The 24,156-nt window shown below is 43.6% G+C and overlaps 1 protein-coding gene across 4 annotated transcripts in view; it reads left to right on the top strand.

The window, feature by feature from the left end:
* The window catches only part of LOC141128571 (uncharacterized), a 154,881-nt gene that overhangs the window by 122,105 nt on the left and 8,620 nt on the right, over positions 1-24,156 (top strand). For all 4 annotated transcript variants that reach the window (XM_073615932.1, XM_073615931.1, XM_073615930.1 and 1 more), the window contains one exon: positions 22,996-23,148. In XM_073615932.1, the coding sequence (XP_073472033.1) occupies positions 22,996-23,148 (153 nt within the window). The remainder of the gene's footprint in view (positions 1-22,995; positions 23,149-24,156) is intronic.

Raw genomic sequence — 24,156 nt, 5'->3', positions numbered from 1 at the left:
GTACATATACGTCGGCACTTTGAAGATGGATATCTCGGTAACGGCAGCAGACGGTTCTGTGTACGATAATGGTGGTCTCTGCGGCGGGTTCCACCCCCCCCCTCCCGCCGCTCTCCCGCGCCCTCCGCCGCTTACCGGAGCCGTCGGTAGCGGCGGAGGCAGTCGGGTCCTTTCCCTTCCTCAGTATGGAGACGAGTGAGGCTAAGATGGCGCCCACCCGTCTCCATACCATAGGATGGCCGGAGCGACGTCATGACGTCAGCTCCGCTTACTTCTCTTAAAGGCACATTTTTTGTGTGTCATTTTTTTTAAACGACTTTTTTTTTTTTTTTTTTTTTTGCATTAAAGTCTAAGCTCTTTTTGACCCCAGATCTCATATTTAAGAGGTCCTGTCATGCTTTTTCCTATTACAAGGGATGTTTACATTCGTTGTAATAGGAATAAAAGTGATCCAATTTTTTTTTTTTTTTTTTTAAACAGTAGTGAAAAAATAAAGTAAAATTAATAAAAAAATAAAATTTTTTTTTAAAGCGCCCTGTCCCAACGAGCTCGCGCGCAGAAGCGAACGCATACCTTAGTAGCTCCCGCATATGAAAACGGTGGTCAAACCACACATGTGAGGTGTCGCCGCGACCGGTAGAGCAAGAGCAATAACTCTAGCCCTAGACCTCCTCTGTAGCGCAAAACATGCAACCTGTAGAATTTTTTTAAACGTCGCCTATGGAGATTTTTAAGGGTAAAAGTTTGACGCCATTCCACGAGCGGGCGCAATTTTGAAGCGTGACATGTTGGGTATCAATTTACTTGGCGTAACATTATATTTCACAATATAAAAAAAATTGGGCTAACTTTACTGTTGTCATATTTTTTTATTCAAAAAAGTGAATTTTTTCCAAAAAAAGTGCGCTTTATAAGACCGCTGCGCAAATACGGTGCAAAAAAAAGTATTGCAATGACCGCAATTTTATTCTCTAGTGTGTTAGAAAAAAAACAATATATAATGTTTGGGGGTTCTAAGTAATTTTCTAGCAAAAAAAAACTGTTTTAAACATGTAAACACCTAAAATCCAAAACGAGGCTGGTCTTTAAGTGGTTAATGCCTTTGTCAAGGCAAAAAAAAAAAAAAACATACAGTATGTAGTACCTTTCTGGAATCCTACAAGATCCTATAAGCCCTGTCAAATAACTACAAATACTTGTTTTAGACGCACTCACTATCTCAAAATCATAAAATAAATTTTGTGCCACGCTTTACAGTTCTATATACAAATTAATCAAAGTAAAGTCTGTTAAATATATGTGACTGTGTATCTACTTTGATTCTTTTATTCTTTCAACACTGTGTGCTCCCTTCAAAACCAATGTCCTGCTCAAATTTGGTGCTCATAAGTTATATGCAAAAGAAAGTGCAGGGCAAACCAGTATTAAAATATTAATAAATAATATAATAATAATATATATTATTAATATAAATAAATATTTTGAGCTAAACTCAAAAATGGTTGCAAAACGCTGTTGAAATGTGAATATGTGCACATATTCAGTGGAATAGAGCGTGACAAATGTAGCATCAATGTGGCAAATGTGCTGGGTCCTACCACCAAGGAGCAAATTAACCGCTCACCTCAACACCATGACCCCTGAGCTAACAGGAAAGTCATGACCAGCATTCCCCCTTAGGGATGAATCCAAGGACTGTTACATCGTTAGTCAGGTTGAAAAAAGACACAAGTCCCTCCATACTAAAGGAGACCCAGGAACGTACACGGCAGGGGCCAGCACAGAGGTGGGTGGAGACAGAGGTGCAGGCACTAGGAAAGAGTAGATGGGTGACAGGAAGGGTAGAGGGGGAAGTGACAGGGAGGCTGATCCAGGGCTGGAGCATCCCAATAAGTATGCTCCATTGAGTGAAACCAGTCAAGGACCAGCACTGCTGGAGCTGAGGGACTCTCCTCGCTGCCAGGGGAAGAACTCTTCCAGTGAGAGTGGGGGATAGCGAAGGGAAAGGAAAGACAGATTCTGGTGGTAGGGGACTCAATTCTTAGAAAGAGAGGCCAATCTGTAACAAAGACCTAAAGCGCCGAACTGTATGTTGTCTACCGGGCGCTCGGGTTCGGCACATCACGGATCTTGTGGACAAATTACTGGGAAGGGCTGGGGAAGACCCGGCTGTCATGGTGCACATTGGCACCAATGACAAAATCAGAGGCAGATAGAGTGTGATTGATTGAGAATGATTTTAGGGACTTGGGAGCTAAATTAAGTAAAAGGATCTCCAAGGTAGTATTCTCAGGAATACTACCGGTACATCGAGCCACACCAGAAAGGCAGAGGGAGATTAGGGAAGTAAACAAATGGCTGAAGAGCTGGTGTAGTAAGGAGGGGTTTGGGTTCCTGGAGGACTGGGCTGACACCCAGTCGATAACCAGTACTATAGAAGGGACGGACTGCACCTAAATGAGGAGGGTGCAGATCAGCTTGGAATGAAAAAGGCTAAAAAGTTACAGGGGTTTTTAAACTAGGCGACGGGGGGGGAGGGTCCAGAGGCAGTGATAGTCAGCGCGGAATATATTCCAGAGGGTAGTATTGGGGGCATTAGTGATAGGTTGACCAAAGCACATAAACCCATGGTAAGTATAGTAGCAAGTCCTAATTGCAATCTCGGAACACCCAAAAAGACAATAACATGTGACCGGTCTAAACTGCATGGCATGTTCACCGATGCCAGGAGCCTGGCGGACAAGGTGGGTGAACTAGAGATACTGTTGTACGAGGAGGATTTGGATTTTGTGGGTATTTTAGAAACCTGGTTCAACAGCTCTCATGATTGGCTGGCAATCATTCAAGGGTATACCCTTTATCGCAAGGATACAGTAAAAAAGGGGGAGGGGTATGCCTATATATCAAGAATAATGTACAAGTGAATATGAGAGATGACATCACTAGGGGGGAGGTGGAATCCTTATGGGTAGAGCTCCAAAGGAATGAAGATAAGGGCAAAATGATACTGGGAGTATGCTATAGGCCCCCTAACCTGAGGGAGGAAGGGGAGACAGGTCTCCTATCACAAATTGGATTAGCAGCAAGGATGGTAAGTGTTATCATAATGGGGGATTTTAATTATCCACACATAGACTTGGCGGAGGGAACCACGCATTCATCTAAGGCTCGCCAGTTCCTAAATGTCTTGCAGGACAATTTTATGGGTCAGATGGTAGACGCACCAACTAGAAATAAAGCGTTACTGGATCTACTGATTACCAACCATACAGACCTGATCACAGATGTGGATATATGGGGCAATTTAGGTAACAGTGATCACAGGTCAATTGGCTTCAGTATAAATCACACAAATAGGAAACATAAGGGGAATACAAAGACACTGAATTTCAAAAGAGCCAACTTCCCTAAACTACGATCCTTGCTTGAAGGCATAAATTGGGATAAAATCTTAGGAACAATGAACACGGAGGAGAGATGGGTTTGATTTAAGAGCATATTAAATAAGGGCATTAGCCAATGCATCCCATTGGGTAATAAATTTAAAAGAGTGAACAAAAGTCCTGGATGGCTTGACTCCAATGTAAAAATGCATATAAAGCAAAGGAGAAGGCCTTCATAAAATACAAGGTTGAGGGATAAAACTCAGCTTTCAGACTTTATAAAGAATGCAGAAAGAAATGTAAGGGTGCAATAAGGATGGCTAAGATAGAACATGAAAGACACATAGCGGAGAAGAGCAAAAAAAAAAATCCCAAGAAATTCTTTAAGTATGTAAACAGTAAAAAAGGGAGGACAGACCATATTGGCCCCATAAAGAATGAGGAAGGACATCTGGTTACAAGGATGGGGAGATGGCAAAGGTATTGAATTTATCCTTCTAAGTCTTCACGAGGGAATTGGGGGGCTTCGGTAACCAAAACTGCAGTGTTTATCCTCATGACACATCACAGGAAGCACCTCCATGGTTAAGAGGACAGAATTAAAATTAGACTTGGGAAACTTAACATTAATAAATCACCGGGACCAGATGGCTTGCACCCGAGAGTACTTGGGCAACTCAGTCAAGTAATTGCCAGACCATTGTTCCTAATTTTTACAGACAGTCTATTGACTGGAAAGGTACCAGCTGATTGGAGAAAATCCAATGTAGCACAAATATTTAAAAAGGGCCCAAAATACATCCCTGGGAATTAGACCAGTTAGCCTAACATCAATAGTATGTAAACTCTTGGAGGGGATGATAAGGGACTATATACAAGATTTTAGTAATGAGTACGGTATTATTAGCAGTAATCGGCATGGATTCATGAGGAATCTTTATTGCCAAACCAATCTATTAACCTTCTAAGAGTAGGTGAGTTGCCATCTAGATAAAGGAAGGCCCGTAGACGTGGTGTATCTGGATTTTGCAAAAGCATTTGACACAGTTCCCTATAAACGTTTACTGTACAAAGTAAGGTCCATTGGCATGGGACCATAGGGTGAATACATGGATTGAAAACTGGCTTCAAGAGTGAGTTCAGAGGGTGGTGATAAATGGGGAGTACTCGGAATGGTCAGGGGTGGGTAGTGGGATCCCACAGGGTTCTGTGCTGGGACCAATCCTGTTTAATTTGTTCATAAACGACCTGGAAGATGGGGTAAACAGCTCAATCTCTGTATTTGCGGACAATACTAAGCTAAGCAGGGCAATAACTTCTCCGCAGGATGTGGAAACCTTGCAAAAAGATCTGAACAAATTAATGGGGTGAGAAACTACATGGAAAATGAGGTTCAATGTAGAAAAATGTAAAATAATGCATTTGGGTGGCAAAATTATGAATGCAATCTAGGGAATGCAGGGAAGGAGGCAGAGTGGGACAGTGCATGACCCAGAAGAGGGGTTAAAGCGTGGAGGAGACACCGGATCCGCGAGGCTGCGGGAAGGAGGCACGGGTCTTCGGCTACCTGGAAGCCTGAGAGCTGCAAAAAGCCTGCCTGGATTCACCTCGTGGAGAAGGAGGAAGGAAGGACAGCACAGGTGGCTGCGGGCAAGAGCAAGTCGTGGTCCAGTAAATGCCTTTACGAGAGGGGGGGGGTGCCATAGTAAGGCCTTTAGCAGTCCCTGGTAGTCCCCCATGCTCTCCTCTCTGGGTGAGGCCTGCAGCCAAGGGGGGCTGGAAGAGTGACAGTTGGATGTTTTTTCTCTTCTCTTGGAGAATCCCCAATCGGAACCCAAGAGGCCTGTAATAAGCCACCTTCTACATCTGCTAGTTCTAACTCCTCCAAAAAAAGTGACTATTGTTGCGGAAGGTTGCCCAATTCTCACTCCAAGCCATTCTGTTACAGATATATTAGCAAAGTGGCTGGGAAAGAAGCCTCTTGTTTACTGAATGATTTGCTTAAATCGGTGCAGGAAGAAATGTTGGCAGCTATTCAGTCTTCCTACCTCCTGTAGCTCTACCTCAGGTTTTAGGCCCAGAGTAGCTAACCCCAAAGGAGGGCCCACCCTCTTGAGTCTTCTCTCCAAGAGAGGGCAGAGCACATTTCTTCCTGTCTCTCAGGAACTACCCCCCCCCCCCCCCCCCCAGGCTACAGAGGAAAAAGGAGCCGGGCAAACAAAATCAGACCTCCGTCTAGAGGAGGAGGTGGACCTGGATTTAAACAGTGAGACAGAAGAGACTGAGTAAAGCAGACATCTTTTTGGCCTGGATGACCTAGAGGGACACTGTAACGACACCCCGAGTATGAAAGAGGTTAAAGTCGTTTAGGACATTTCATACGCAAACACAAAGGCAGCTACCGAACACTTCAATCAGCCGAACAAGGAACCCATACAAATAATCCACCCCAAAAACGAGACACGGCTCTGTCTTCAGGTTTCAAGCAGGAATCAACTCATTTATTATAACACATGGACACAACACCTAAAATAACTCAGAGACTCTTTCCCCCCACCCTTGGAAAAGAGGGCGGGTTAAACTGTCCAATGACAATGGACACACAGGTCAGGTGTGTTTAACGTCTCATCAGTACACAGTGTTAGCAGGGAGAGCTCCCTCCAATGCAATACACATCCTGTGATCCAAGGCAGACAAACATAATAGAACATTGGAATACAGCCCCACCCAAAACTAGCACAGCAAATACTACACAACACAATGAGACAGCACACATTATATATACACACATATACAGCATTGAGTCTCTGACTAGCACAGATCATAGTGGGGTTCTCATTCACCCTGTGCCCCTATTAGTGACTCCCATCACAATGGCATATCCAGGGTCCCCAGAGTCTGTGTGTCTTGGGGGACATGGACCTGAATCTAAAGTAACGCCACCTCCAGGGTCCCCAGGCATACAGCTCACAAAGAGCACCGTCCCCCCAAATGCCAGGGCCCTTAATCGGTTTGCAGGAGGCTGGCATTCAGTCCCCTCCAAAAGCCTCTTTTCCAGCTAGGTCTGTCACAGACACCTTCAAGCAATCTGTGCCACTGAAGAATTCCCTGAACCACCCAAAGAGACATCCGCACAGGACAAGATTTATAGAGGGTTGGTTAAAAATGTATCTAAAGTTTTTTAACTTTGCATTAGTGGGAAGATCCTGAAAGGAGGCTGGTCAGACCAAAAGCGTAGAAAAGAAGATTCCTCTTTGAGGAGGAAGTGGAAAAATTCCTTAGTCTTTAAGCTAGAAACCTCCTAATTCCAAGAAACAAAGAGGTTTGATCTCTTTTGAGGATACAGGGAGCATCAAGGACATCATGAACCGCAAGTCTGAGTCCATGTTAATGAAGGCATGGGATGCCAATACTTCCACTATGGCTCCAGCGCTAGCAGCAACCTTGCATTACCAGGAACACAGCTTTCTGGATAGAAAGCCTTACCAAATACCTGTCACAGGGGACCAAGTCTCAAGAAGTACTGGACTCCCTTTCATTTATAGGGAAGGCTATCCCTACCTGGCGGACGCGGCTGTTGAATCAGTCAAAGCCTCAGCCAAGACAGGTGCGCTTATTAACTCAGCCAGGAGGGCCATTTGGGTTAAAGCGTTGGATGGCGATCTTACTTCAAAAGCTAAATTGCGTGGTCATCCTTTTTGAGTGATCTTTACTGTTTGGCCCAGGCCTGGACAAAGTGTTGTCCAGATCTTCTGAGAAAGGGAAGAAGTTCCCTATCAAGCCATAGAGGGAGAAATATAAAAAAAATGTGTGGCCCAAAACCAGCAAAGATTTATAGAGGGTTGGTTAAAAATGTATCTAAAGTTTTTTAACTTTGCACTAGTGGGAAGATCCTGAAAGGAGCCTGGTGAGACCAAAAGCTTAGAAAAGAAGATTCCTCTTTGAGGAGCAAAGAACCAAGAAGGAACCCAGCATAGGGGTGCGCAGCCTGTTGCATTAGGGTGTGCACCCCAAAGCCTAAACACACACACTATAAATAAATATATAATGGCAGTAGACCAGTAGATGGTGTCAGTAGGGCAGGGATTGGTGTCAGTAATTTTTTTATTATTATAACTTTTTTACAATTGTATTATTTTTTCCAATAATTTATTATTATTATTATTATTATTATATATTTTTTTTACAATTTATTAGGAGCCCCATTGGGGGACTTTGGTGAAATATCAAGGGTCTGAACAGCCTCACTTTTGAGACAGAGAAAGGGACTGAGGACAGAGATTTCCCAGTCCCTTTCTCTGCAGCCAAGCAGTAAGGGGAATCTGTGCAGCACAGCATGATTAGGGTGTGCCCAGGCACACCCTGTACGCACGCTTATGGAACCCAGTAAGAAGTGGGGTTTTGGTAGAGGGAGGCAAAGAACTAATTTGCTCTTCTCCTCTCCGGGTTCAAGTATCAAAGATGCCAAATGATGCCAGGATCAGGGTATGGAGCAGGCTGTCTCGATTCATCTCCCAATGGGAGGGGATATCAGACAGCTCATACATTTGTCAGCTCATCCGAGAAGGCTACTGCCTACAGTTCTCGTCCAAGCCCCCACTGATGATGATTCTAATGTATCTGCCCAAGGATGCTGTAAAAAAGAAAGCCCTCCCAGAATGCATCCAGTAGCTGGTGGAACAGGTGGTAGTGACCTTCCAGAAAGTCAACTTTACCAGGGCTTCTACTCCCACATTTTTGTCTGCAAACCCTCAGGGAAATTCCGCCTCATCATGAATCTTAGGAATTTAAACAAATTCCTAGAGTACAAGAGGTTTTCAATGGAGAGTATTCTCGGTGTGCAAAAAAAAACTTCTTTGACTACTCTGGATCTCATGAATGCCTATTTACATGTTCCTATCCACCAGGAACACCAGGCATTCTTGAGATCCGCGGTAGTAACCCAGGAGGGGCTTTTTCATTGGCAGTTCAGGGCGCTCCCTTTTGGACTTGCAGCTGGTCCAAGGATCTCCACGAAGGTCCTAGCAGAGGCTGTAGCCTACCTGCATCTCCATGGAATAGCTCTAATTCAGTTCTTGGACAAACTACTGATCTTTGCCCCTTCAGTGAGGACAGACACCCAGTAGGTAACTACAGTCCCTGCAGACTCTGGGATGGTTAGTGAGTATGGAGAGTCCCTCAAGTCAGCTCAGTTCAAAACCTTCTTAGGTTATCTGATAGACTCGAGCAAAAACTCTTCTGCCGAAGGAAAAGGTAGAGAAAGTAGTCTCGTCTGTCGAAAGATTAATAAGACCTCCCTCTTGCTCCAGAAGAGAAGTCCTGAGGGTCTTGGGTCTCATGTCAGCCAGCATTCTGGCAGTTGTATGGGCTCAGTTCCATTCAAGAGACCTTCAATTCTTCCATCTTTCCTCTTGGGACAAAAAAAGAGTCCCTGGACAAAAGCACAGTCCTTCTCAGGTAAAGTCTAATGGTCGGTCCCAAGCAACCTAGAGAAGGGCAGATCTTGGGCTCAGTGGGACTTGTTTGAGTCACCACAGATGCAATCACCTGGGGGTGGGGAGCCCACCTAGAGAAAGCCAAAGCTCACGGTTCTTGGGACAGTGGGGTAGCCAAAACCTCTTCCAACTCCAGAGAGTTCAGAGCAGTGGGCAAAAGTGATAAAGAACTTCAAGAGTACTATCTCAGGCAGGGAGGTTCAGGTCTGCTCCAACAACGCTAAAGCGATAGCCTACCTGAATGACCAAGGAAGAACCAGATCCAAACCTCTCCTAGACCTAGCCAAGAAAATTCTGGGCTGGGCCGAGGGAAGGGTAGTCTTACTGTCGGCTGTCCCACATAAGAGGGATGAGCAACCAAGAGGCAGACTTCCGCAGCCGCCAGCAGACCAGGCGGGGGGGAGCTGAGCTCCAAAGTATTTCAAGCAATAGTACAACGGTTTGGCTATCCAGAAATAGATCTGTTTGCCAGCTACAAAAACAGGAAAGTAAGAATTTTTCTCGCTCTCTCTCGAGAGGGAGTCTAAGGGCCTGGATGCCCTAGCCCAGAGTTGGCAGTTCAAACTGGCATATGCCTTTCCCCCTCTAGTGCTAATCCCCCTGAGTTCTGCAACAACTCAGTCAGTCTTCAGGTCTACTCCTCCTGATTGTGCCATGGTGGCCAAGGAGGGCGTGGTTTGCGACCTTAAAGGTGCTATCAGTGGCGCCTCCCTGGAAGCTCATGAACCTACCAGCCCTCCTCTCTCAGGGTCAAATGCTGCACCCCAGGCCACAAATTGTTCCAGTTTATGGTCTGGCTAGTGAGCGCCAGATCCTCAGAATAAAGGATTGCTTGGACAGAGTAATAGACACTCTCCTCTAAAGCAGAAAACCAGTAACCGGAAAGATCTACTCTAAAGTATGGAAAACCTTTTGTACATGGTGTAATAAAAAGCAGGTTTCTTATACCTCTGTTCAAGTAGTCCTAGAATTCCTTCAGGATGGGGTAGAAAAGGGTGTGGCGGTCAACACCCTTCGAGTGCAAGTCGCAGCACTTTCAGTTTTTCTTGATGCTAGATTAGCAAAAGATCCTTTAGTTAAAAGGTTTCTAGTGACCAGGGATAGTTACCCTAGTTATAAAAGATGGGTTCCTGCTGTGGGATTTGCCTAGGGTACTAGAAGCATTATCTAGGCACATATTTGAACCAATAGAGGAGGTTCCCTTTACGTTCCTGACTGTAAAATTAGCCTTTCTGTTAGCTATCAGCACGGCTAGAAGAGTAGGGGACCTAAAAAGTCTATTAACCTTTTTTTGTTGATCTGCCAGGTAAGATTTCCCTCAGGCCAGATCCGTTATATCTGCCCTAGGTAGTGTCATTTCATAGGACAAAATAACCCTGCCGTCTTAGTGATAACACTAAGAATGAGGAAAAGTAGTTTAATTGTTTATATGTAAGGAGATGCCTCCTCACTTGCAAAGGGGCAAAGAGTTTGGAAGGTCTGATCACCTTTTGATCCTCTATTCTGGACCAAGGAAGGGACTTCAAGCATCTAAGTTCTTCTGTCTCCAGGTGGATCAGGCAGGCTAGTACCATAGCATACGAGAGCTCAGGTATCCCTCCACAAGCATGATTAAAAGCAAATTCAACTAGAGCTCTGGCAACATCGTGGGCTGAGAAGGCAGGAGCCTCCTGGGAACAGATTTGCAGTGCAACCACCTGGTCCAGCCAAGACACATTCTTGAAGCACTACCAAGTAGAGGTGATATCACAGCAAGACCTAGCCTTTGGCCGAAGAGTGCTACAGGCAGTGGCCCCACCCTAAGGTAGGCCAATGGTTACTTGATTTTCCTCTCAGGTACGCCATCCTGGAAAGTGAGAGGAGAAAACCAACAGTTAGACTTACCGGTAACAGTGTTTCTACGAACCTTCCAGGACAGCAGGCCTACTGCCCATTGGAGGAGGGAAAAGTGTTTGTATAGTAGGTGGTGAGCACCTATGTGAATTCATGCCCCTTGTGGACTGGTTGGAATAGTTATTTATTACAACTGAGGGACAAGGGGAAGGGTGGGGGTTTTTAAAAACTAAACTGATCATGTTTCCTGTAGGGGGGTGCTTCTCATCTTTCAGGTGTGCCATCCTGGAAGGTTCATAGAAACACCGTTACCGGTAAGTCTGATAGTTTTTGGTTCTTTTGTGTGGACTGTTGCACATTTTCATGTTACTTTAAAAAAAAAAAGGTGTAAAGAACCCATTTTAACCACTTAAGCTCTGTTAGGTTTTACCCACCTTATGACCAGGCCATTTTTTGCAGTTCGACACTGCGCTACTTTAACTGGCGATTTTATATAATTTTTTTCACACAAATAAAGCTTTCTTTTGGTAGTATTTGATCATCCCTGGGTTTTTTGGGTTTTTTTTTTTTTTTTTTTGCTATATAAATGAAATGGGCCCAAAATTAAAAAAAAAAAAAAAAAAAGTCTGTTCCTATAAACCATGATATAGATACTGGAATTTTTATTTGCTTTTTTTTATTTTTATATATACTAGTAATGGCAGCGATCAGCAACTTGTAGTGTGACTGTGACTAACTGACACTGACCTCTCCAGTGACACTAAAACACTGATCATTGCTGATAATATGCATTGTCATTGTACTAGTGACACTGAGTAAGAAGGGGTTAACATCTGGAGCAATCAATGTGTTAACTGTGTGCCTGGCAAGTGGTATGCAAAGCAGGGAGACAAAAATCAGCACATCTTCGCTGTTAATAGAGAGATCTGTGTTTACATACAAAGATCTCTCTCCTGTCATCCGCTTCGCCAATTGACAGGTCCCGGCCATGAATCATTGGCTGGGACCCACTGATTGTCGTATGCTGGAGCCAATGACAGCACAGTCGGGTCAGCAGGCGCATGCCCCCTACCTGGAAATGCAGAATCACGCATATAAACGTGCATATATACGTGTTTCTGCGCAGCCGGCCCACACTGCAGCAATAAAGCTAAAGTGTGCGGCGGCACGTGGTTAATCTTGCAGTACAGAACACATGCAGAATATTCATAGACGCTGGGTTAGACTGGTACCTTCAGGTGATTAGATACTGGCAAGCTTTTGAGGACACATTCCCTGGGCATCCCCCTATAACCCTACCCCACTCCGTGAATCCTCTGTTTTTTGCTAGTGTCCAAAGGTGATGGACCTCTTCTTCATCGTGAACTCACTGTTGGCTTAACTAGTTCATTTTTTTTTCTTTGGTTTTTTTTATCAACTCTTCGATGTCTTCTACTACAAGATTAGAAACGGTGCATCCAGTTTGGTACAACCTTACCCAGACCCTAGGTCCTTTGGAAAAACCTGCAATGTTGCTTTGGGCACTTGATCACGGGCATTCACCTCAGCACTTTGTGCAACCCATGGAGTTACCAGCAGAGTGCTATACTGGTCCAGAGCCATGGTCCATCCCTATGGAACTCTGGTGTATGCCCACCATGATGGGTGAAGCCCGGACACTATACAGGGACCAGCAACATGGACAGGTACGTTTTAAACACAGTCCTGGTTTCTTGATAGTTGTAACGTATGAACACTTACTAGTCAGGATTATGTGGTTACTGTAACGGTACAATAAACGGGCACCCGGTTTTAACTTATTCACATTTACAGTGTAAATGTTTCAACCTTGGTGCTAAATTTGAACCACTCTATCGCTGCTATTCTGTCAGACAGACTGCAGCTAACTGGACTAGGGCAATTACTTTAACTGAACAATTATTACAATTACATTCTGCCTTGCTCTTGTGTGGATGCCCTGAAGCAAGTTATGACACAAATCTCCAGAATAGCTCTGATTTCCATTCACATGCGCAGAACATAGCAGCTCAAAGCCTAGTCATCTGAGTCTGCCTGTAAAAGATGCCTCACATGCATGCCCTTTGAAGGAGGACGTCTCTTTGGTGAGGCACTTAATAAATTCATCAAAGATGTCAGAGGCGGAAGCTTCTCCTTCCATAGCAGAAAGTTCAAACCCCACCCCCAGAAGCTTCTACCTCCACAACCTTCTTTCCAGCACAAGACTTAGTCCACCAAAGTCTTCCCCAAAGCCCTCTTTCAAATATAAGGGTGCCTTCGCTGCTAAGTGGGGATGTGTGTTACAGTTTGCCTATCTCTGGGTCACAGAAGTTCCAGACCTGAGAGTTTAGTCAGTAATTTCAAAACTACTCCATAACCACTTTCTTCTCTCAAATCAAATGAACTAAAATCTGCCCAAAGACAGCCAGATTTTCAGAATGCCCTAAACTTAAAGAGGAACTGCAGTCTGCTCACATAATTTGTAACATAAACAGTTTTGCCATTCTGAAGCTTCCCTCCAACCACTGCATAATATTTTATATATACTGTGATTCTATACTTGCCAAATATGCTGCAGAAATTGCCCTTAACTAAGTCTGGCTGCAGCCATTTTAACTGTGGGCAGCTGAAGCTGCTGCCTGTTCAATTCCTGGATTTACATAAACACACAGAGGCACACCTGCAGCTCTCATTGGCCCTCTTATGACTCATGCCCCCCCTCCCTTCCTGACAGCTGTGCATGGTGTCATAAGCCTAGGCTAATGACCAGACAAGAAACAGGAAGTGGGCTGTATAAGGTATTTTTTTACTGGCAAAAAAAAAAAAAAAATGTTTTCCTATGCAACTTTAATCAACAAGTACAAAAGATTTAATAGATGGAAAGTGGAAAAAATTACTGAAGGTCTGCTTTAAAGTCTTTAGATACCTTTTGAGTTCCAAAATTTTGCATGAAAGCCACGAGGTCAGTTATTGCCTCTGTAGGGCAAATAACAATCGTGAATTTCAAGCTGGTCTTGACTCACTATGTAATAATAAAGAGATAGTCATCAGACCTGCTGACAAGGGTGGGGGGATTGTTATTCTTAATAGGTGTGACTATTTGGCGGAGATGTACAGGATCCTGAATGATAGGGATACATACACTCCTCTAAAATCAGACCCTAAGAGCTCCTATCTTGGTGAATTGACTAAGATAGTGGATAACGGTTTTTCACTAGGGATCATTAACAAAAAAGAGAAGCTCTATCTCATTCCAAAGGCACCTTGTACGCCTGTGATATATTATTTACCTAAGGTTCATAAACATCCCACTTGCCCCCCCCGGGACGTCCCATTGTAAGTGGAATAGATTCCCTTACGTCCCGGGTGGGCAAGTACATAGACTATTTCCTGCAGCCTCTAGTTGCTAAGATGCCTTCCCTTATTAAGGATTCGAAACATGTAATCGACATATTATCTAGCCATACTCCCACTCCATCTATGTGGATGGTTACTGCAGACGTGACATCTCTGTACACGATAATACCCCATGATCTAGGCCTCTTTGCTGTTGAGTACTATCTGAGGCGGGACTCAGAACCGTTTGACGAACAATCTAATTTTATTATGGACCTTTTGAGATATGCGGCGTCGCATAACTATTTCAGGTTTGACGGACAGTTTTATCGTCAAGACCGAGGAGTGGCTACGGGGGCTAAATATGCCCCCAGCCTCGCTAATCTCTTTATGGTCCTGTGGGAGGAGGATGTCGTCAATGTTTGCCAGAGGCCCCAACTCAAGTTGTGGGCCAGGTACATTGACGACGTCCTCCTCCTGTGGGATGGGCCCCGGAATGAACTAGATCTCTTTATGGAAGATCTTAATAGGAACACCAGGGGGATTATTTTAAATTTTGAGGCTAGTCAATCTGATATTAACTTCTTAGATTTAAATATAGCTGTCTGTCATAACCAGTTTACCACTTCTACATTTTTCAAAAGTACGGACCGTAACTCTTATATATCTATCGATAGTTGCCACCATAAATCATGGCTCCAGTCTGTACCTAAGAGCCAGTTTACGCGTCTTAAGCGAAACTGCTCGGATGATACCAAATTTTTGGAACAGGCAGATGTGCTGATTCAAAGATTTCTGGAAAAGGGTTATCCCTTAGAATCTCTGAAATCCGCTTTGGAAACAGTCCACAATTTGGATAGACGTGAACTCCTGGGTATTAGGCCATCTCGTGAGTGGGACTCTTCTCGTATCCCTTTTATTACTACCTACTCTGTGCAGCATAACAGTATCAAAAACTTGATTCGTAAACATTGGTATATTTTGGAAAATGATCCTGTCCTTAAATCCATTCTACCAGCCAAACCACAGGTGGTATTTAGAGGGGCATCTTGTCTAAAAGACAGATTGGCCCCCAATGTTTTGGATCCCCCTGTTACAAAACCTTGTTTTTTTGGTAATCTGACAGGATATTACAAATGTGGGAGATGTCGAGTGTGCTCTATTAATAGAGGCACACAAAGACGCACCCAAAGGTTTACTGCCCATAGTACACAAATGGAACATGATATTGAGCCATTTATTACATGCTCGACGGAGGGGGTAGTCTATCTGCTCCAGTGCCCTTGCGGGTTGCAGTATGTGGGCAGGACTAGGCGACCCCTCTCCGTCAGATTAAATGAACATATCACTAATATTAAAAACGGATTCCCAAAACATTCAGTTTCCAAACACTATTTAACTACACACAACAAGGATCCTTCTAATACTATTTTCTTGGGGATTGATAAATATCGACCACATTGGAGGGGTAGCTCTCTCGTCAGGAGTATCTCCAGACTCGAGATGCTATGGATCCACAAAATTAAATGCTATACCCCGTATGGACTCAATGTGGACATTGACACCAATGCCTTCATAGATAATTCTTGAGGGTGTTTTTTGTCTAGGGTAAGTGGGAGGAGTTTACATCCACATCCACTAGGGGTCTGTATTTCTAATGTGGTAGTGTACCTGGTTTAAATTTTCCCTTCTTTCTTCATGAAAAAGAACATTTAATCTGTGCTTGTTAATTGATTTAATTGGAATATTTTGTTCTATGGTATTCACAGATTGGGGTTGAGATTTTGTTGTATGACCCATTTATATGTTTAAACTAGACTCGATGTGGGCCATAGGAAATTACCTTCTGTCCCTGTCATAGTGGAGTGACGGCTCCCTTTAAAGATTACTAGTATTATTAATCTTTTCCCCTGTAGGGGGTTTGATATTGGGGTCCTCTTGGTATATGTCACTTAATCTTATGGACCTCTATGAGATCCATTCAAATGTGATGTCTCTACCACCATCCAATGGTGTGCTTAGTGAGTTGTTTGTTTTTTTGACAAACATCCTATTTTCTTTGTAATACTTTTATATTAAATTTATTTTTAACCTACAATTTTTTATTCCGTTTCCCTTGTCCCTTTTAATGTTCTTTATACATATTATATGAGTATATGAGTAATCCTGAATAGCCCCCATGGTATTCTACGGTTGTAAAAACCTAACTTGGTTGATGCCATGTGGAGGTTAAATAACTCACTTGTAGGACTATGCTTAAAACGATTTTTGGATTTGCCCATAATTTTTATTGCTTATTATTTGTTTGATCTGCCTACGGGTCTATTCTTCCAGTGTCCAATATGGCGGATTCGGACTTGTTCCATGTGCTTAGATGGAACGCTAGATGATTTCCTAGTCCGGATTCACATCGAGGCTTGGTTTTCTTTGGTATTATTTATATGCGACACGTCAGTGCGTCGCCCGTGCCCCAGACGACGTCATTGTGTGACGAAACGCGCGTCGGGAGGAGCTGACGTGCTGACATCTCATGTGTTCCGTCTGCAGGACGGGTGATCGCTTTAGCCGGCCGGCTTAAAAACAAATTTTATGCTGTTTTTTCTCCAATACAATGTAAGTGTGTTTTCTACTAGTTTAATAAATAATCAACTATCAGGATTACGCTATGTCGATTCCCTCTTTTCTCTTGGGGATCCCCTGAGTGGTAATTGTTCCGGTGCCTTGGAGGTGTATATGAAGGGTTCTTTGCTGTGACCGATCCCTCTGTGTGGTTTGGTGGATCATCACCTTCCAATCATCCCCTCTGGTTAAAGGCCCCGACCAGGTTAAGGTCACAAGCTTATTTGAGCTTGCCTTGTGGTAAGCGCATTATTTTACTGGTGTTATCACAGTGGTGCGGTGGAGGAACCATTTGTCTGCTTATCAACATCACTATGAAGAATGTGTTTTAAGTCTTTGGACTTTTTCACTTGCATCTAGATGGACTTGATCAATGCCCATTTAGAGGTGTTTTCTATATATCTAAACTCACGCTAATGCAATTTATGGGCTAGTTTATCACATTTATGTACTATTACTGTTTATGTCACTAACACTGCTACTTTCTACACCATACATTAATATTGGTGTATATCATTTAGTTTATTTAGCAGTGTTATTTATTTTTATTTATCCAAACAGGTGTGTATCTCACTTATAGCAGCAGCTTTTTAGGTGCATTTTTTACTTTATTCTAGTCAAACACTATCAATTGGTTATTTTATCACAGCGCGGTATTTTCTGTTTGTTTATATTGCCTCTGTGAGACAAGGGGAATACTTGTTTTTTTGTTTTTTTTTATAGACATCCAAGATGCCTATCGGCGTAATCCCATTTATCCACCTATTCAGCTATTTCTACACTTTGCAGTTAAGAGGCACTCTCTTCCAATTTGTCGCACTTCCATTTGGCCTATCCTCTGCTCCTGGAGTATTCACAAAAGTGCTTGCACCTCTCCTTGCCCTTTTAAGAATTCAGGGCATCCAGGTCACAGGCTAGCTATCTGCAAACATCCACAGGACAATTCAGATGCTTCAGGTTTTTGGTTGGGTCATCAACTTCCAAAAATTTGCTCTCCAACCTTCTTATTGCCTGGAATACTTGGACCTAATTCTAGATACAGTTCAAGTTCTTCCTTCCAGAGAAAAAAAAAACTGCTCTCTCTCAGAACTCATGCTCAGGACTTGAGATCAGAGATGCCGCCCTGTGAGCTTCTCTATGAGTGTTCTAGGGCTTACTGTGACCTACTCTTTTGAGTCTGGCCAATTCACTCAATTTCAGACCTCACCAACACAACATCTTTTTGACTTGGAGCAAGCATGCTCCTTCTTCTTTCAACTCGCCCATTGTCAGGGTCTGGACTTGAACCTGGGACCTGTTCTGTGTCTGAAAATGACTCTTCTTGCTGAACTACCTAAGATACTGGACAACACCCTGTCTGATCTATTGGATAACCTTGCCTTGTGCCATGACTTCTACTAAACCTTGAAATCTTTGCTCCTCCCATGAACTTCTTGATTTAAGCCATGTCTCTGCACTCCCTGTTTGCCAGATTATTGTGTTCTCTCCAGCCAATATCTTGCTCTGTCTTCCCTGCTGCCACCCCTATCTTTGCTACCACTCGTTACTGACCCTTGGCTTGTTTACGGACTATTCTTCTGTTTTGATCCTTACCAGCTATATCTTCTGGACCCCGCCTTGCTCACCTCCTGGTGGAGCGATCATGAGGACCACGACCTGGTACTAACACACAGCTAAATCCAATACAAGACTTCCTCTTTCTCTACAGAGTACCGAAGCAATAATATATTTAAAGGAGTATTCTAGGCTTAGGTTTCAATAATATAGCACAAAGCAGTGTAAACATTAGGGGGGGCTTTTTTACAAGATTCTTTCATCCAGCTCTGGTGAACACCGCTTAGTACTTAGACCCCACACCTCAGCTGAGCCCCTTGTATACCTATCCCATTGGTCGGTGTAAGTCCCGTTGCTGCTATAGCAACTGGTCTTCGAGCCTGTCCCCTGATCATGACACCCATGCTCCTAAGGAATTCCCTAGTTTGGTGGATTTTTCAACTCCACCTTGACAATGTGAAAGTCGTTTCTGCCAAATCACTGGAAGGTGATCATAACAGATGCCAGGCTTTCAGGCTTGGGACGAGTGTCCCAGTCCATTGCAGCCCTGAAAGGAGCAAACCAGATCATCTTATGGATGAAGAAGCGCTGTCCAGTGATCTCTCCTGTCCACATCCCAGTTGTGGACAGTTAGAAGGTGGATTACTTGAACTGCCACCGCCTGGGCAATGGGCCCTGTTATGGTACAGATGGGGGGGGACCTTGGATGTTGATATCCTTGTCTCCAGATTCATCAATAAGTTATCCTCTGCCTGAGGCCAGGATCCAAGGATCCTAAAGCCATTGGCATTAGATGTTTGATAATTCCCTGGTCTCTGTGCCTATCCTCCTATGAATTTTGCCTTGACTGCATTGTAAAATAAAGCTTGAGAAAAAACTGGTCCAGAAGAACCTAGTACACAGACATATATTCAGTTTGCTAGCAGACAACTCCTGGTTCCCAACAGGCTACACTTACTGTCTCAGGGCCCCATTTTGCATCTTGCTTCTCAGTCACTGGCTTTATTGACATGGCTGATGTAGCCCAAGTCTTAAGGACAGAGGGGTCTATGAGTTTGTCATTCCTACTTTGCTAAAAGCAAGAAGAACCGTTTTCAGAATTACTATTCTACCTGGAAATCCTCCTTTTGCCTGGTGTGAATACAGGCACTTTAGTCGCATAGAATACTCTGTGCCTCCTTTTATTCAAGGAATATCTTGAATCAGGCCCCCTTACAGCACCCTATGCTTTCCTGGGCCTCAGTCTGGTTCTCTCTGCTCATACCTTTTTAGAGTTCTACCACGTGGTCGTTCAATTAGAAGGGAGTCTGTTTTATTATTACATTTTGAGATTCTTGAAAGGGCCTAGCACTTTTGGATTTGATCTCTTCGTCCGGAATCTACATGCCTAATCATTGACATTTCTTGTTTACATTCCTTTCGGTATGTTTTTTAGAATGTTCTTTCTTAAGAGCTAGTAAGTTAAGGTCTTTAACCCATTTGATATCAGGATAAAATCGGATATAGGGACATATGTTAAATCTTTATCAATAACTTTTATGATGTTTAGAGTAAATGTTGACAAATTTGATTTTCACTTTGTCCTCAGTATTTATTTGCTGGGTTGCTTAATGGAATGGCTGTCAGAATGAAATAACCAGGCCGCATACACATTTTTTCACCGATTGTTGAACCAGACTTTATTCCAGCAAATAAAGTTTACAGCATATGATCTCACCTGTCCCCCTACTCCAAGGCAATTCACCCAAAAAAAGGCTTAATCATGGAATGTCTGGCTACTATATTATGACAGCTGGTGGGCACCTGACAGCAGCCAGAGGAGGAGTGTTTACAGTGGTATGATTATTGCTTTATCCACAAATTTTAATGGCATGGCTGTTGAAGCTTGGGAAACCATGGGGTTTCTGAATCTTACATTTCTACCTTGCTAAAAGCAAGAAAAGCCACTTCCAGAAACATCTGCGATTGTACCTGGAAATTCTTCTTCCTAGTGTGAACACAGGCACCTCAGCCCCAGAGACTGCTCTGTGCCTTGCCATCTGGGCTTTCTCTAATCAGGTCTTGACCAGAAGTTGGCCTTAACCACTTCAGCCCAGGAAGATTTTACCCCCTCCCTGACCAGAGCACTTTTTGCGATTCGGCACTGCGTGGCTTTAACTGACAATTGCGCGGTCATGCGACATTGTACCCAAACAAAATTTTTTTCCCACAAATAGAGCTTTGTTTTGGTGGCATTTGATCACCTCTGCGGGGTTTTTTGCGCTATAAACAAAAAAAAAATCGCAATAAGCGTGTATTGATTGGTTTGCGCAAAATGTATAGCCTCTACAAAATAGGGGATAGTTTTATGGCATTTTTATTTTTAATTTTTTTTTTTTATTAGTAATGGCGGTGATTTTTATCGGGATTGCGACATTATGGCGGACACATCGGACATTTTTAAAACATTTATTTGTCATTGTCATTTATACAGTGATCAGTGCGATTAAAAATGCATTGATTACTGTGTAAATGACACTGGCAGTGAAGGGGTTAACCACTAGGGGGCAGTGAAGGGGTTAAGTGTGTCCTAGGGAGTGATTCTAACTGTGAGGGGGGTTGGGCTTGAACACACAGGACAGTGATCGCTGCTCTAGTTTAGAGAGCAGTAGATCACTGTCCTTTCACTAGGCAGAACGGGGAATGCTTTGTTTACATAAGCATCTCCCCGTTCTTCCTCTCCGTGACATGATCGCAGGCACCCGGCGGACATAGAGCACGCGGGACTCACGGTCACGGAGACCGCGGCGGGCAGTCCTTTAATTAAAAAGAAAAAGGAGTCAAATCCCTCTGGTAAGGAGAATATTACCCTAGAGCACATGGGGTGTTTTTACAGTGTGTGGTGAAGGAATACTCACTATTTTTCTGGAAGACTATCTGCACAGAAGAATTTTCTTGGATCACTAAATGAATTTTTGTTTGGGACTATTTAAAAGGAATTTCCTTTGGCTATATTGCCACTAGATCGTCATGAGCAAATATCTATATCACATGGATAATTATTTTTACTATATTGCATTATTAGCATAATATTGAACGTTCTTTTTATTGGTTTATACACATTTATATTATCAGTTGTTATTACTACAAAAGTGCCCACTTCACATTTTATAATCACATGGTATTCTGCATACCTTGGTTGTCAGGAGTAATTATTTGAGTTACTGTTGCCCTTATATCATCTCAAACCAGTCTGCCCATTCTCCTCTGACCTTTGGCATCACCAAAGCATTTTCATCCACACAAATGCCGCTCACTGGATATTTTCTCTTTTTTTCTCTCTTTTTTTTCTCTTTTTTTCGGACCATTTTCTGTAAACACTACAAATGGTTGTGCATGAATCCCAGTAGATCAGCAGCTTTTGAAATACTCAGACTAGCCCGTCTGGTACAAACAACCATGTTGCATTCAAAGTCACTTGAATCCCCTTTCTTCCCCATTCTGATGCTCAGTTTGAACTTCAGCAAGTTGTCTTCACCACATTTAGATTCCTAAATGCATTGAGATGTTGCCATGTTATTGGCTGTTTAGCAATTTGTGTTACCAAGCAATTGAACAGGTGTACCTAATAAAGTGGCCGGTGAGTGCAAGTCTGAAGGGAACCTTAAAGAAGAAGTCCAGCCTGAGCTCATTCGGCTGGGCTTCTCCTATGGGTCACAGGAGTGCAATTTGTTTTGCACTCCTATGACTCATTTTCAGCAGAGAGCAGTCTGGAGTCCGTTCTCTGCTGACGTCACATAGATCAGTCCAGGCACCGCGTCATCCCGATTCTGGATGGAGAGCTGCTTTCTGACAGGCAGGTGTTCGATGGCTCAGTTCTCAGTGCAGAGACGCCGGGGGACAGGTCCAGCATCGGACCGATGCTGCATCTACCTAGGTAGGTATAATGGGGGGGGAACCCCAAACCCATATTTCTCCTTTAACCCCTTCCCGCCGACCGTACGCACATCTGCGTACTCGGCTTTCGGGGGTTATACCGGGATGATGCCCGCAGCTGCAGGCATCATCCTGGTACCGTTGTTCAGAGCGGGCGATCGGCTACCCGTATATAACAACCGATGCGGCTAAAAGCCGCTCGGCTGTTATACCGGAGGAGCGGGAGGGCTCTTACCGGGCCTCCCGTGCGATCGGGAGGCCCGGTGTCCAATCGTCTGCCTCCGGCATCTGGGGGCGGGCTGGAACGAAGCTGTGGGCGGCTTCGTTCCAGCCTTCTCAATGTAAACGCGGAAGCAACGTCATGCCGTCACTTCCCGTTTACTCGGCTGCCAATGGCGCCGAATTTAAAAAAATATACAGTGTTCAGAATCGCCGTTTTCGGCGATCTGAATACTTTGAAGTGTAAAGGAGGGATGGGGGGTCTTTTAGACCCCCGATCTCTCCATAAAGAGTACCTATCACCACCTATTACTGTCACAAGGGATGTTTACATTCCTTGTGACAGCAATAAAAGTAAAAAAAACATTTTTTTTTTTAAACACAATTTTTAAGTATTAAAATAAATATAAAAAAAAATAATTTTTTTTTAAAGCGCCCCCGTCCCCGCGAGCTCGGGGACGGGGGACGGGGGTTCTAAGTAATTTTCTAGCAAAAAATATGGATTTTAACTTGTAAACACCAAATTTCAAAAATAGGCTTAGTCATGAAAGGGTTAAGGAAAGCTGATACCTGTCTAACCTGCAAGCACTGATGCTTTTACCTGTTGTTGAAAGGTTCTGAACTCCTCTGATTTTTTTTTTTAGGACTTTCAGACAAGGTCAGTATTTAAAGAAGAAAAACAAGAATCCAGCAATACTGGGGATGGAACCCAAGAGGAAACCTTCTTGGGAAAGCGAATACGCAGACAAGATGAAAACCAGTTCTTCGTGAATAAAAGTGTGGAGATCCCACTACTGGTATTCGTCTGTTCCATTGTTCATGCTACTTCAATATATCTTTATATTTTTTTACTGCCCTGTTTATGTAGCTGGTAGCTTTTACAATGTTCTTTAGATATGCACATGAAATCAGCTGCATGGAAACACACTTTAAAAACCCTAAAGTTTATATTGTTCATATTTTGTACTTATAGATGGATTAGGGCCCTAACTCCTACTGATGCACTTTTGCCGCACTGGCACGCACCTTTCCAGTGGGACAAAAGCAAATTAAAAATTACTTGCCTTTTTAAAGCCTATGAGATTTTTCACTGGGCTGCGCTTGCACTTCGGTTTGAAAAGTTCTGCATGCCAATGCTCCCTCCTGTTCTGCCGCCTCCTCCCTCCTCCAGTGGTAGCATTGCTCCTGAGCTAAAGAATGCTGACCATGGGTGAGGCATTATCACTGGTTGTTAAGATCGCTGTCGGGTTCCGGCTTCTCCATAACAACCATCTATTCACAGCTTATGGGCAGTGTGACAAGGCCCTTAGCATTATTAATAGAAGGGTGTTTTCACCATAGCAGAACAAGTTAGTGAGTTGCCACATCCCCCTTCCCTGTGTGAAGAGTAAGAGAGGGGAGAATTAGATCAGTTCTGTGCATGGCTGCATCTATTCTCCCCTTACCTCCTCTTCACACAGCATTTGAGAAGCAGCAGGAGTCATTGGCTCTTGCTGCTGTCACTTAAATGCAGTGAAGAGGAAGTGGGTGGGCAGGCCTAAGTCCCTCTGTGTAAGTCAATGTAGCGCAGCTTCTTAGACACACACAGGTCAGGAGCTCACGCACGTTTGTCCCCATAGCAAGTGGCTGGCTATGATGGACATAAAGAGGAGGAGAAGCCAAGAACACCACCGGGGACCCCAGAAGAGGAGGCTCAGGGCACTCTGTGCAATAACCCCGCACAGAGCAGGTAAGTATAACATGTTTGTTATTTTAATTGGAAAAAAAAACTCATTTTAGTAACACTTTATGTAAATGTGGTAACA

Source organism: Aquarana catesbeiana, linkage group LG02, assembly GCF_042186555.1.
Source record: "Aquarana catesbeiana isolate 2022-GZ linkage group LG02, ASM4218655v1, whole genome shotgun sequence".
In the NCBI taxonomy this organism is placed as follows: domain Eukaryota; kingdom Metazoa; phylum Chordata; class Amphibia; order Anura; family Ranidae; genus Aquarana; species Aquarana catesbeiana.
This window is presented reverse-complemented; position numbering and strand designations above follow the sequence as displayed.